Source organism: Anolis carolinensis, unplaced genomic scaffold (assembly GCF_035594765.1).
Source record: "Anolis carolinensis isolate JA03-04 unplaced genomic scaffold, rAnoCar3.1.pri scaffold_11, whole genome shotgun sequence".
In the NCBI taxonomy this organism is placed as follows: domain Eukaryota; kingdom Metazoa; phylum Chordata; class Lepidosauria; order Squamata; family Dactyloidae; genus Anolis; species Anolis carolinensis.
In genome coordinates, this window is record NW_026943822.1 from 13,349,338 (window position 1) to 13,365,059 (window position 15,722).

General features: G+C 44.5%; 1 protein-coding gene across 3 annotated transcripts in view; it reads right to left on the minus strand.

Moving 5' to 3' along the window:
* Positions 1 to 1,554: 1,554 nt before the first annotated feature.
* The window catches only part of mthfs (methenyltetrahydrofolate synthetase), a 47,154-nt gene continuing 32,986 nt past the window's right edge, over positions 1,555 to 15,722 (minus strand). For all 3 annotated transcript variants that reach the window (XM_062963576.1, XM_062963577.1, XM_062963575.1), the window contains exon 3: positions 1,555 to 1,983. In XM_062963576.1, coding sequence (XP_062819646.1) covers positions 1,754 to 1,983 — 230 coding nt within the window. In that variant the 3' untranslated portion in view covers positions 1,555 to 1,753. The remainder of the gene's footprint in view (positions 1,984 to 15,722) is intronic.

Genomic DNA, 15,722 nt, shown 5'->3' on the forward strand with positions numbered 1-15,722 from the left:
ATGGAACTGTAGAGGAGAGTCTACTGAACAAGCCAGTACCTGCCACATATCAGTATTGCCATCAGTTGAGGAGTTACGAAGGTGGAGGAATTACTTTTCATTCAACCCTTGTAGTTTTGCCTGAATAATTTGACTGGGACAGAAATATGGCGATTCTGTTTTGGTTTATTTTTTCATACGAATTCACCAGAGCCTTCCTTCCTCTTCCTGGGGCAGACAACACTGAAATATAGGAGAAAATGAAACTAGTACTCCCCTATCTCCTGTGATGTCTCAGGCACCTTTGGCCCCTGCTGACCAAACTGAAGAGGACTTGGGTTTTTTCCCAAGTGAGCAAGATTCAATTCCTTTCCAGATGCCTCCTGTTGACATTTCCGTGCCAGAGTTACTGTTTGATAGGGCTTTCTTGAAAACAGATTGCTCTCAAAGGCAAAGTTTACGAAGAAGTGTCAGATTAGCAGAGTGAGGCGATTGTGGCTGAACCCAGTTCTCTTGGGAAGAATTAGGGAGGCAGGCACCTGGCATGATGTTTTGGAGGCTCAGTTTTCTTGGGAAGTTTTGGGGAGTTTAACACCTGTTTTGGGGGAGCTATGAACTCCCCCCAACATCTATCCTCTAGACTGTTTTTCTACCTTATGTCCCTGTTCCCCGTGGTTTTTATTCTTATCTTTTTCTTACCCCAAGTTTTTAACTGAGTGTTCATGAGGCCCGCCCTGTTATATTGCTTTTTTGATTTTGTGTTGTACTGTACATGATTATTTATTGTATTGTTTAATTGTATTATGATATGTTGCTATATTGTATTGTCCTGGGCATGGCCCCATGTAAGCCGCCCCGAGTCCCCGTTGGGGAGATGGTGGCGGGGTATAAATAAAGTTTTTATTATTATTATTATTATTATTATTATTATTATTATTATTATTATGCGCTGAGAATCTTCTGTGCGGTGTCAACTTAACTTTTGACGAAGAAGCATCGTGGTCTCTTGTTCCTGATTTTCCAAGTGGCCTGATGGTGCGCTTACTCTGGAGTAGACCGGGTGTTGGTTTACTTTCTTGCCATGTTGGGACTGCGTTTCAGCTCCTGAACTTCCAGTTTGCCTTGCCTTGAATCCCTGTTTGGAACATTTCTCGAAAGGACTCTTCTTGCTCCTTGTTCTTTTCCCCACTCAAAACTCAGACGGAGTTTGAGTGTGTTTCAGATTTGGATTTTTGAACTCTAATACCGGACATAAGACTTTATATTATTTGACTAAAATTGATCTTTCCTGGAAGGTCAATTGCTACTTCTACCTTACTGCTTATTTTCATTTGGAACTTTAATTGCTTTAATAAAGATATTATATTGTTATTGGCTTCTGTGTTGGTTCCCAGTGTTCGTGCCGCTTAGGAGTGTTACATCTCCATTCAGAGCTCCTCCTCCCCAGTCAACACTAGAGCCAAATAGTCTCTAGCAGCTGTAAAAATATTGCAATGGGGATACCAAAAAAGGAGCCAAGAAAACTGTATTTAACATAGACACGTGAAACCAGTGAATGCACTGGACAGGGACATATTCTAGTGAACAGAAATATAGTATTTCTTTATTTTAAATCATGATTATTCTACACTCAATGAAACTATTAAGTCTTGTGGAAAGCCATTCACGCATAGCAGTTCACACTCAGTATCGCAACAATGAGGGTGAATAAGGACCTTTCAAAATCCATTTTCAAAAATTATCATCTGTTCATCAGAGTCGTTTATTAAAGTGATCAGCCTTTACTTTCATCGCACAGGATTTCATCAACTTTCACGTCATTTTCGGATGTGGGGATGGCTTCGCACATTTGTTCTTTGAAAGCTAAGGCAATGGTGTAGGGCTTTCCTTTGGGGTGCTGCATACACCTGCTCAGGTAGGCGTCATAGTACCCCTTTCCTCTTCCCAGTCGGTTGCCATGTTTGTCAAACCCAAGTCCTGGCATGAGGATGAGATCAAGACCCTCTGTTGGTAAGGGAAAAAAGATAGGTATCAGGTGAACAGCACTGACATGCATTTGTACATTAAAAAAAAATTACCCCAGTCTTAACAATGAAACCGTTCTTTAAGGAAGCCTATATTAAGTAAAGCAACAGTAATAACCAACACTAAGCAACAACCAATGCTTCCTTGCACAAGCCATATTTTTTAAGTAACAAGATTGTTTACTGATAACTTAATGTATTTAAAGATACAGGCACATTTCTTGTTAAGGGTCAGGTTAAAAACTTCAAAAAGTTTAGAGACTTAAACTTATAAACTATGTTGCGTTATACAGCTCTCTTTAATAAGAGTTTACTTCCTAAAAAAACACAAACCTCAACAGTTTTAGCCCCTAACACTGCCTCTGCACTCTAACAGATTTCTATACTCAAGCTGACTCAAGGCTCAACACTGACTTCGAACAGGCTCAAGGCTCAACACTGACTTCGAACAGGCTCAAGGCTCAACACTGACTTCGAACAGGCTCAAGGCTCAACACTGACTTCGAACAGGCTCAAGGCTCAACACTGACTTCTAACAGACTCAAGGCTCAACACTGACTTCTAACAGGCTCAAGGCTCAACACTGACTTCTAACAGACTCAAGGTTCAACACTGACTTCTAACAGGTTCAAGGCTCAACACTGACTTCTAACAGGCTCAAGGTTCAACACTAACTTCTAACAGGCTCCAGGCTCAACACTGACTTCTAACAGGCTCAAGGCTCAACACTGACTTCTAACAGGCTCAAGGCTCAACACTGACTTCTAACAGGCTCCAGGCTCAACACTGACTTCTAACAGGCTCAAGGCTCAACACTGACTTCTAACAGGCTCAAGGCTCAGCACTGACTTCTAACAGGCTCAAGGCTCAACACTGACTTCTAACAGGCTCAAGGCTCAACACTGACTTCTAATAGGCTCAAGGCTCAACACTGACTTCGAACAGGCTCAAGGCTCAACACTGACTTCGAACAGGCTCAAGGCTCAACACTGACTTCGAACAGGCTCAAGGCTCAACACTGACTTCGAACAGGCTCAAGGCTCAACACTGACTTCTAACAGACTCAAGGCTCAACACTGACTTCTAACAGGCTCAAGGCTCAACACTGACTTCTACCAGGCTCAAGTCTCAGTACTGACTTCTAACAGACTCAAGGTTCAACACTGACTTCTAACATGCTCATGGCTCAACACTGACATCTAACAAACTCAAGGCTCAACACTGACTTCTAACAGACTCACGGCTCAACACTGACTTCTAACAAACTCAAGGCTCAACACTGACTTCTAACAGGCTCAAGGCTCAACACTGACTGCTAACAGGCTCAAGGCTCAGCACTGGCTTCTAAGAGGCTCAAGGCTCAACACTGACTTCTAACAGATTCAAGGCTCAGCACTGACTTCTAAGAGGCTCAAGACTCAACACAGACTTCTAACAGGCTCAAGGCTCAACACTGACCAGCTTCGATGTGGTGTCTCTGTTTACCAAGGTTCTGGTAGCAAACACCATCACACAAATCAATCAGAATTTCCAGAAAGATATCACAGCCCTGTTTCACCATTGCCTCACCAGTGGGACAATTAATTCTATGAACAGAAAGATGGAGAAGCCATGGGGAGCCCTCTGAACCCGGTCATAGCAAATTTCTACATGGAATACATGGAATACTTTGAAAAACAAGCCCTGGAAACAGCAACAAAAAAGGCCCACTATACGGTCCCAGGTTCAAATCCCGGGAGCAAAATGAGTGCCTGCTGTTAGCCCCAGCTCCTGCCATCCTAGCAGTTCAAAAACATGCAAATGTGAGTAGATCAATAGGTACTGCTCCGGCAGGAAGGTAAAGGCGCTTCATGCAGTCATGCCGGCCACATGACCTTGGAGATGTCTATGAACAACGCCGGCTCTTCGGCTTAGAAATAGAGATGAGCACCAACCCCCAGAGTTGGTCATGACTGGACTTAACATCAGGGGAAACCTTTACCTTTACCGATGGTTCAGATATGTGGATGACACCGTCACCATTTGGAGCATGGAGAAGAAAAACTAACCAAGTTCCTAGACCACCTCAACAGCATCCACCCAAACATCCAATTCACCAGGGAAAAAGAAAACAAAGGAAAATTGCCATTTCTAGATGTCCTAGTCATCCGCAAACTCAGACAAGAATTGGCCACACAGTTTACAGAAAACCCACATACACGGATAGCAGAGTAAAAGGAAAAGGAAGGGGCCTGAAGCTGTCAGGAATTGTAAGAGTTAAAGTCCAGAACACCTGGAGGGCCCAAGTTTGCCCGTGCCTGATCTAGATCCTCAGAAGAAGTCCTGGGCAGATTCCAACCTTGAATGGTGAGTGTATACTACATCCCGCTCGCAGCTTTCTTAACTTGAGTCATGCTTCTGCCAAGCAGAACAAGGAGAGCGGCTGCCACCCTGAACTGCTGCCAAGTTTACAGACAACCAATGGGCAGATTTGCTTTTTCTGTACCAATGTGGCATAGGAATCATCAAGGGGACCTTTGGAACAAATGAGCTTGCAGTGGCGGTGCGTGCAGCCCTTTGGAACAGGTCTCAAGTTGCCAATGTTTACAGCGAAAACTCCAGGAACTTTTTAATCCCCAGGGGAAGAGGGAGCAAAAGCCTCCTACGGAATTATAAACCAAGGGTAGAAAAGCAAAAAGAGAAGCATTGGAAATGGGAAATATCTGTCGCCCTTGAATTTATGCACTAACCCAGCTTAATATTGTCTACTCTGAGTGACAGCTGCTGCCCAGGGTCTGAAATGACCTCGGTCCATTTCACAGGGGATGCCTAGGGCTGAACATCTGTCATTATTTGCTACTATTTTAAACCAAATACCCCATCTCTAGAGCAGAGTAAGAGCTGGAAAATGCCTGTTTGAATTAGATATTTGCCTATTTGTTGTACATTTTTGGAAGGAGAGAAGAGCCTTCTCATCTGTAGAACTGAATGCTTTTAATTCTTCCTCTTTTATTATCCCCCAAAAAACTTTTTCAATATTTATTCAGAAAAGTTATTTGTTTAAGGCTGAGTTCTCACAATGATTGACTAGGTAATCTTGCAACTGTTCATTTGTCGGACCGAGGCTGTGTTTGCTTTCCGAAGCTGGCTCCTGGACCTCAGATGAATGCCATTAACCTTTTTTTGGATCTTACCTCTGAATAAACAAGCATAATGTAGTGGATTAATTCATTCGATTAGTAGTTCTCAAAGATATATATCAACTCAGTCATTTCTCCAGATTAACAGTTCTCTCTTAGTTTAAGAACAAAAGGACCAGAACTTGGAAATGGGCCATTTTTGGACTAAAATTCCCAGTGCTGCCTGTGTCAAAATGATCATTTTTCCAAGTTCTGAATAATGCAAGGTACAGAAAGTATTAAGAGTATTTACTCCCTGGATTACTGTGAGTTTTACGGGTTGTATGGCCATGTTCAGAAGCATTCCCTCCTGATGTTTCACCCACATCTGTGGCAGGCATCCTCAGAGGTTGAGAGGTCTGTTGGAAAACTAGGCAAGTGGGGTTTATATGTGTGTGGAATGGCCAGGATGGGAGAAAGAACTCTTGTCTGCTTGAGGCAAGTGGGAATGTTGCAAATGGCTACCTTAATTAGCACTGAATGGCCTTGCAGCTTCAAAGCCGGGCTGCTTCCTGTCTGAGGGAATCTACCAAATGCAGTGCCCAAACACGAATCAAGGAACATGAAAGGCACGGCAGACTAGAGAAGTCAGCCATAGCAGAGCACTTGATGAACCAACCTGGACACAGCATATTATTTGAGAACACAGAAATACTGGACCACTCTCACAACCACGTCAGACTACACAGAGAAGCCACTGAAATCCACAAGCATGGTGGGGACAATTTCAACAGAAAGGAGGAAACTATGAAAATGGACAAAATCTGGCTACCAGTATTAAAAAAAACTCTAAAATCAGGACAGTAAATAAAGAACACTCTGAAATCAGAAGAATTCCAGACAGGAAACAATTAGGACCAGCTAACACCTCCCAACACATTATTCCCCAGGCAGGAAGCAGCCAGGCTTTGAAGCTGCAAGACTATTCGATGCTAATCAAGGTGGTCCATTGCAACATTCACACTTGCCTCAAGCAGACAAGAGTTCTTTCTCCCACCCTGGACATCATTCCACAGATATATAAACCCCACTTGCCTCGTTTCCGACAGACCTTACAACCTGCCATAAATGTGGGTGAAACGTCAGGAGAGAATGCTTCTGGGACATGGCCGGAGAGGCCAGAAAACTCACAGCAACCCAGTGAATCCAGCCATGAAAGCCTTCAACAACACATTGTTTACTCCCTGTTAGGAAAGAACGCCTCTCCTATGTGACAAATACAGTAGAGTCTCACTTATCCAAGCCTCGCTTATCCAAGCCTCTGGATTATCCAAGCCATTTTTGTAAATTTTTTCAATATATTGTGATATTTTGGTGCTAAATTTGTAAATACAGTAATTACAACATAACATTACTGCGTATTGAACTACTTTTTCTGTCAAATTTGTTGTGTAACATGATGTTTGGTGCTTAATTTGTAAAATCATAACCTAATTTGATGTTTAATAGGCTTTTCCTTAATCCCTCCTTATTATCCAAGATATTCGCTTATCCAAGTTTCTGCCAGCCCGTTTAGCTTGGATAAGTGAGACTCCACTGTAGTATATTTTTATTTTCCTTTCTCTTTGTTTCTTTTAATCAGATGAACACAAAAGCCTTGGCAGGAGCCCCAGCAATAATTACACATTCGACACCCATCCAACCGCATTGATTCCAATACACAAATAAATTGCAACTCCCAGGCAGAAGCCTGAAATAATTAAGTCGGAGGAAACAATTTACTTCAGACTGGAGATCTTAAACAAAAAGGTGGCTGGGGAAGGAAAGGAGGCGATGACTCTTGCCTCCAGCCTCTTTCCCTTTATGGTCACATCAACTAATGTGATGCGCCATTGAGAGGATTCATAACAGTGGTTTTGCTACTAATCACAAAGAAGGATTTTTTTGGTGTTGGCGGGACAAGGGAGATCCCAATTCAGTCCCCATGCAGTAATGACTGGAATCCCCTAAACTACAATTCAGAGTCACAAGACTAAACTAGGCACTAGGCATGTCTGATCGATGAAAAAAATGTTTCAATTCTCGTTTCTAAAGTAGGGGGCGCTGGCGCTTCGATATAGAAAGTATTTCCGATTTTTTCACCCAAAAATTTCGGATATGTCCGAAAATTCATAATGATTCTAAATGTTTCTAAAATGGCGGACGCGCATGCGCAATCGCTACACACCGGGCTTGTATGGCAATTTTCCATGTGGACACAGAGGACGTTAGCCCCCACCTTTGCGTCCATCGTGGAAGCTTCTGATTGGCCGGGGAGCGGCAGCCATGTTAGGCTGCGCTAAGCTCCCATTCAAGGTAGGTTGCAGAAACAAAAAAAAAATTTAAAAAATATTTTTAAAAATATATTTAATTTTTTTTGGGAGGGGGGGAATTAACGAAACATTAAGAGACAATTAGAGAATGGGCCAACAATGGTTCGAATTACATTGCTGGTTGCGCTGTGAGACAATGTCTCGGAATGCATATCAAAAAGTGAGAACAATCCGAAATAATTCCGATATACGATTCAAAACGATTTTTTGGACATGTCTACTAAAGTAGGCACTATGTCAAATATGTAGATTACAGAGAAGCCTCTTTCCTGTAATATAAACCAGATATATAAACCCCACTTGCCTAGTTTCCAACAGACCTCACAACCTCTGAGGATGCCTGCCACAGATGTGGGTGAAATGTCAGGAGAGAATGCTTCTGGAACATAGCCAGACAGCCCAGAAAACTCACAGTAACCCAGTGATTCCAGCCATGAAAGCCTTTGACAACACATTGAATGTGCCGTCCGCCGGACAATAAAAAACTATAAAACTGAAACGTGCTGTCCTTTATCCGGGCGAACTGCAAATCCCTATAAGCTGTCCTATAGATATTGAACGACTGAGTCTGGATAACTTCAAAAAAGGATGTTTATTCATACAAGGTTGTAAACCTGGCACAGATCTTAAAGTTGCAGAAAATGAAACAAATTTCCATAGGTTTTAGTTGCAGAATTATCCCTGGTTCCAGAAGGCAAAGGTGATTATAAAACCACTATACCCTAATCACGCTGTCTATATTAGAAGGAGAAACTCTTTCCTTCCCTATCTTTACAGCAAAGATTAGTTCTAGAAGCGATGGAATAACCCTGCTCCTCTAACTAGAATTCCTATTCCAGATCAGTATAATTCAATACTTATCTAATTTGGATAGGCTTAGATTGGCCTGGTTTTGAGGATGATTTGTCCCAGTTAGCCTTGCACAGCTCCAGCACGTTGGAAGACTATAGCCAGAATGAAGCTCCAAAATGGAGACTAGACCCTGGTAAAAAGGGCGGTCCTAAGATGTTGCATTCTTTGACCAATCACTGCAAAGAAAACTGCAGCCAGCTCTTGCAGATTCCAAGCCATTTTTCCTAGGCTTTTGCAGCCAGAGGCTCAAACAAAATGTAAAGGAGGGAAAACAAACAAACGACCAATAGGTAAGGCAAACCATCGTCCTGGGGGACGGAACACTCCCCGCTAAATTCCCAGGATGTGGGAATTTACCAATCAAAAACATACAAACACCTTTGTATACACAACAATACAAACACTAGAACTTTAAACATCTCCAATAAGCAACACGAGGTCACTAATTGGTCTGTCCAAAATGGACACTTTGCCTCTGTTGCAAGTCTTTAATTGAACTTTCCTGACCTTACCGTCTGGGCAAGGAAAGGTCTTTAATACAATGCCCATGGGCCACGCATGGCGGGGCAAGTCTTTGTCCTTTAACAACACAACGTTGTTAACCTCAATGTTGTCCTGTGGGCTTTGCCAGATTCTTCTAGCTTGAAGCTGGCTTAAGTACTCAGCTTTCCACCTTTTCCAAAAGTGGTTGGCCAAGGACTGCACCTGTTTCCACAGGGCACGGTGAGTTCCGTCCGGAACTGGCAACATGACGTCCTTCCATCCTGGCACCTTTTGTGTCAAAATAAGTGCAGGAGTCAGTGGTTGTAAGTTCTCAGGGTCACTGGTAAGGGGAACCAGCGGCCGGTTGTTGATAATTGCGGTAACTTCCGCCATAAGTGTCACCAAAACATCATGCGTCAATGACCTATGACTCAAAAGCATGGCATTAAGGATTTTGCGACTAATACCAATCATCCTCTCCCAAACACCACCCATATGGGAGGCGTGAGGAACATTGAAAGTCCACATAATTTGTTCAGTATTCGTAAAGTTCTGAACCTTTGGGTCTCTCCCAAACCTAGACACACAATTGAGTTCTTTGGTCGCACCTACAAAATTGGTGCCACAGTCCGACCGAATTGACTTAATTGGCCCTCTGAGGGCTATGAACCCTTTTAATGCGTTTAAAAATGATGAAGTGTCCATCCCTTCTATGACTTCTATATGGACAGCTCGTATTACTAAACAAGTAAACAAAACTGCCCACCTCTTGTTATTTACAACACCACCCCTGGTTTTCCTAGTGACAACCTCCCAAGGACCAAACACATCGATTCCCACATGGGAAAAGGGTGGGTCTGTCAAAGTCCTATCCTGAGGTAGTTCTGCCATTAACTGACTTTGACAGTTTCGCCTAAGGCGCCTGCATTTAACACATTTGAAAATACAACTGTTGACCAACCTTTTGGCATTAACTACCCACAGACCTTCATTTCTAAGGGCTGCCTCAGTTAGAGTTCTACCCTGATGATGGATCCTTTCATGGTGATGCCGAACGAGCAGCAATGCAGTGTGACTATTAGGGGGTATGATGATGGGGTTTTTTATGCACGCCTTGAGTTTAGCTTTGGCTAACCTTCCTCCAACTCTCAAAATACCCTCCTTGTCTAGAAATGGGTTTAACTCATTTAGAAGACTTTGATTAGGGATGTTGAGCCCTTGCTCTAGCCTAGCTATTTCCTGCTTGAAAGCAGATCTCTGTACTGACTTGAATATGACGCTCTTAGCCTTTATCATATCCTGGACCTGTAAAGGCTCACTATCTTTGCAAGCTAAACGATGTATAAGCCTAGCAACTGCTCTAAGAAGACTGTGCCACTCCGAAAAACATTCAAAACGGTGTGGTTCCAGGCAAGATCTTTGGCCCATCTTGATTTCTGTGGTTGATTTGCAGGCTTTCACCTCTGCACTTCGTGAGACTTGAGCATTCATAATGTCCGAAAACCTTTGCTCATCTTTCGAGAGCGCTGTGGCTTCGTCTCTCTCAGAGACTTTGAAGATGGGGGAATACTCTGGAGTTATTGCTTGGCAGTAGACTGAGATGTGACTTAGGCAACTGCGCACAAGTGTAGGACGTCCACCTTTAAGCACCTGTGCTTGATTGGAGTCCAACGACGATGGTGGGTGCATCTTGTTTATGCACACTGGGCCTGTAACTGTCCAGCCTAGTGGTAGCAGCTGAGCAATGGGCGCCCCTGGAGGTCCCTTAACTTGGTCGTTCACATAGAACAAGTTCGGACAGTCCGCACCAAGCAGAAGGGCAATGTCCACATCTGGACGGAAAGCAGGTAAGGCGTTCTTCAGCCTTCGCAAGTGTGGATGAGCCTCCACAACTTCTCTAGTTACAATCTGCCTTTTGTTCCGGGGAATAGAGGAACACTCAATGAGGTCTGGTAACTCGAACAGTCTCTTCTGGTCACAAGAGGAGACAACAAAGCCGGATGCTATGCGACCCTGCAACTTCTTCTTCCCTACACAGGTGGACATGGTGTAGTCGACCGTCTGGGTTTTTATGTCAAACAGTTGGAAAAACTCTGGAGTCGCCAGGGAGGCGTCGCTTTGTGAATCCAAAGCCACGTAAAGTCTCTTTTTAAGCCAAGGTCTTCTGGCTGGATATACATCTGCTAGGCAGATGGGATGGCAGACTCTGAACTGGTGCACGTCAGAGCATAGTTCAGTACAGGCGACCGATGGGGCATCCTCCTGCATCCGTGACGCGGTCTGCATGTTGGTGGCTTCAGTAGATGACCCTTCTTTGGAAGACGTGTCCCCTTTGGCGCGGGAGACAGCGTCAGAGTTGTGCATCGCGGTGCAATGCTTAAGGCTGTTACACCTTGCGCATTTGACGTCCTCTTTGCAGTTGGATGCAAAGTGAAGAGTTGCTCCACAGCACCTAAAACATATGCCCAGCTTCTGTACAATCTGTTGTCTTTCTTTATAAGGCTTCTTGCCAAATTCCCGGCAGTTGGCCAAACTGTGAGGCTTTTGGTGAATGGGGCAGAGCACCTCTTTTACCTCCGACCTGGGTTCATCAGTCTTGTGTTGAGTTTCAACTGCCTTTATGCTGACAGGTCTATTGGCCTCTCTAGGTGGTTTCTTGTCCACTTCAGATGCCTTCCCTGGATGGGTCCCTTGGTATAAGGTGGGGAGGCCCGTCTGCGGATCATTCCTTTCTCTGGCCGCCCTGGTGATGAACTGGACCAAATGAGAAAATGGTGGGTACGCCTGAGAATGGGCCTCCTTGTAGTTAAAAACCTGTTTCCCCCAGTCTTCCTGCAGGGCAAAGGGAAGTTTGTCCAGAATCTGCCGCTGGGACAGATGCTGATCGAGGCACTGCAGTCCAGGCAACTCTGGATTCTCCTTGGCCGACTCTAACTCTGCAAGAAGATCACTGAGGTCCCACAAGAGCTTGCAGTCCTTGAGCTTTAAGGTTGGGAACCTTTGCAGCTTGTCCATTAGAGATGCTTCAATCTCCGTGCTAGCTCCATACCGCTGGTCTAATCTGTCCCAGGCCTTTTCCAAGGCTTTGTTGGGATCAGCTACGTGGGCTGAATATATTCTCTTAACTTGAGAAGATGATGCTGGACCCAACCAGGCGCCTAGCAGGGTCAGCTCTTCTTCAGGCAACAACTTTAAGTCTCTAATTGCCCTCTTGAAGGTAACCTTCCAGAGAAGGAACTCTTCAGGCTTGTCTGAAAACTTTTCAACTCCCTTGTCTTTGAGGTCTCTTTTGGGACTTCTAAGGATCGAGACGAGTTGGGATTCTGGCGTCGACGGGAACAAGTGTGGCGTTGGCTGCTGTGGGGAGAAATCCCACCATACTCCTTGCGTCGACCTTTGGTCTTTTGGAGGGATGACATCGTCTGTAGATGGACCGATGGTTCCCTTTGGACTTGCTTGTAGGGCCCAATTGGTGGTAGGCTTTGATGGTTTGGCTGACTGTTCAGGAATCTTAGTAGGAGGCACAGGCAACCTGAGCAAAGACGAGCTCCCCGCTATGATGCTCTGAACTTTAGGCAACCCGAAGGCAACTTTAGGGCCCTGTTCTGACCGAAGAGAGAAGTCTTCATGTTCCTCGTCAGAAAGCTGGCTGTTTAAGCTATTAAGATGCACAAGCACCTTGGAAGAAGGGTCCTGCTTCGGCAACTGACTTACATTTTCTTCTGTGAGCTGCCCACTTAGGACCTTGGCCAAAGTCTCAGCCTTTACCTTTTTGGCAGTAGCATCCATCCTTATTCTAAGCATTTCTATTTCACATTGCCTTTGGGCCTGTTCTATTTGGAGTCGCTGTTCCTCCTCTTTAAGGTGGAAAGTGTGGTCAGCTGCTTTTGCATCAGCTTCCGCCTCCGCAACCTTGCTCTGTAGCTCCAGACGTGCAGCCTCCTTAATGTGCAAGGCAGCTAGGGAAGAGATGGCACTCCCAGCAGCAGAAGACTTGCTAGAGTGGCTGTGTTTAGACGATGCACGCTCCCTTAGTTTAGATACCTGGCTAGACCGGTTGGACTTAAGACTAAGTGCCACAGCAGGTGATTTTAAAAGATTGGTCTCATGGCTGCATAAGGAAGCTAGGATTGCCCTCACCCTATTTTCTTTCTCATTAGTGTCAGCTAAAACACTCACTATTTCTAACTCTGAATCCTTGGCGTTAATGCGCTCGAGGACCTGGACTATCTTAGACACTAAACCCCTCCAAAGACCGAAGGTCTCTTCGAGGTCTGTCTGTAATATGGATGGCACCCTTGTAATACCCAAGCTCTCTATTCTGCCCATCAATGTTGTGATGCGCTCCCATGCCGAACCTAACCTCACATGGAGGAACTCCTTTTCGTCTATTAGATGGGCTAGCATTTTGGCTGAAGGGTGCTTTATCCTTTGGGGCCTTTCGTTCCTACTTTCAGCCTCAGGAGGAGATATACCATCTGTATCATCTTGAAATTGCATAGACATTATGTATTCTTAATAGCAAGTAAATTTACAACAAAAGCAAATACAACATACCAGCAAGTAAATTTACAATAAAAGCAAATGCAATATATAATACAATGCACAACACTTAACCATAGCAATATATATCACTAAGTAACTATACTTTACAAAGATGGTGACCTTTGGCGCCAGATTTTAGTGGGCAAGCTGCAAAATGTCAACTGACAGCAACTTGCCACTTGATACCTCCCTTGCCCGAGTGACGTAAACTGCCAAAATGGCGACTTCGCCAAATTTTCAAGCACCTCGTGCTCTGCGGCTCGAGGCCTGCCGCCGAAGGAGCACCGAGGCTGGCTTTGGAAAGGAGGAGAGAAAAGACGCCTCCTCCCCGCTGTGAAGGGAGGTCACCACCGCAGGACGATGAAACAGGTCACCACCGCAGGACGATGAAGCAGGTCACCACCGCAGGACGATGAGGCAGGTCACCACCGCCGGACCATGAGGCAGGTCGAAGCCGGCCGAGTGCTCCGGCCGAACTCGCAGCAGCGTTGCCAGGCCTGTCCAGGTTCTAGCCTGGTTCTGGTGGGCTTCACGCCTCAGAGCCAGCCAAAGAACTGTCGCTGGTGCTCCGCGGCTCGAGGTCTACCGCCGAGGGAGCCCTGGACGTTGCTGGGAACTGCACAGCCTGTGCAAACCCAGAAAGCCACTGGGCAACGTGCGCACACGCGAGCCAAATAGCAAGGAAATAGAGCCCCACTATTTGACTCCTTCAGGTCTGAGAGCGGGCTCCACTGCCTCAGACGCTGGTAGAGTCTTTAGGTATGCAGACTGAGCTCAGGCGGAAAAGCCGCGGCCTATACTAAACTTCCTAAACTATAAAAAACTATAAGCCGTGCAAGCTAGCTCAAGCGGAAAAACCGCTGATCTACCTCAAAACTGTGCCGTCCGCCGGACAATAAAAAACTATAAAACTGAAACGTGCTGTCCTTTATCCGGGCGAACTGCAAATCCCTATAAGCTGTCCTATAGATATTGAACGACTGAGTCTGGATAACTTCAAAAAAGGATGTTTATTCATACAAGGTTGTAAACCTGGCACAGATCTTAAAGTTGCAGAAAATGAAACAAATTTCCATAGGTTTTAGTTGCAGAATTATCCCTGGTTCCAGAAGGCAAAGGTGATTATAAAACCACTATACCCTAATCACGCTGTCTATATTAGAAGGAGAAACTCTTTCCTTCCCTATCTTTACAGCAAAGATTAGTTCTAGAAGCGATGGAATAACCCTGCTCCTCTAACTAGAATTCCTATTCCAGATCAGTATAATTCAATACTTATCTAATTTGGATAGGCTTAGATTGGCCTGGTTTTGAGGATGATTTGTCCCAGTTAGCCTTGCACAGCTCCAGCACGTTGGAAGACTATAGCCAGAATGAAGCTCCAAAATGGAGACTAGACCCTGGTAAAAAGGGCGGTCCTAAGATGTTGCATTCTTTGACCAATCACTGCAAAGAAAACTGCAGCCAGCTCTTGCAGATTCCAAGCCATTTTTCCTAGGCTTTTGCAGCCAGAGGCTCAAACAAAATGTAAAGGAGGGAAAACAAACAAACGACCAATAGGTAAGGCAAACCATCGTCCTGGGGGACGGAACATTGAAGAAGGATTGTTTTGCAAGGAATGAGATTTTGACCTGCTCTATTATAATTAGAAAGAGAGAACAGGAAAAGTGTTAGGGATATAGAAAAAAGAAGGGTTGGTATATAGATCGGCATGTTGCTTCTGCTACTTCAAAGGTCCTCTACCTCCATCCTGGCCCCCTTCCCCTTATTTTTAGCTCAACTATTGTGCTGCCAAAGTGGATGGAGAGTAAGAAGGAAGATTCTTCTAGCACAGAGGAAATTGCAACTGAATGAACACTGAAAAGGGGAGAATATTAGAAACACAATTTAATACAGAAGAGATACATGATAGAAATATACAAGAATGACATGGTAGAAAAACATTTTTAATGAAGTATTGCTTTCAAGCAGAACTGGGAAAAGTTTCTTTTCCAGATTAAACTCTAACTCAGAGTTTCTGAAACATTTTGCACTCGTGATCCCTTTCCACCCAAAAAGGTGGAAAGTCCCAGGTATGTAAAATATGTATAAAAATTGAACATTTACTGAAAATGTATCCCCATTTGCAAGGCTTGCTAAACAGGCTGGTTTTTATTTTTATAGAACACAGCTGAATGGCTTCTCTGTGAAGTCTGACCTGGTGGTTGTTACTGTGTGCAAAATGTCAGGAGGGAATGCTTCTGGAACATGGCCATACAGCCCAGAAAACTCACAGCAACCCAGTGATTCTGGATATTAAAGGCTTCAACATCACAAAGTCCTTCCTTCCTTCCTGTATGTGGGAGACCAATCTGAACTGAGACATCTGA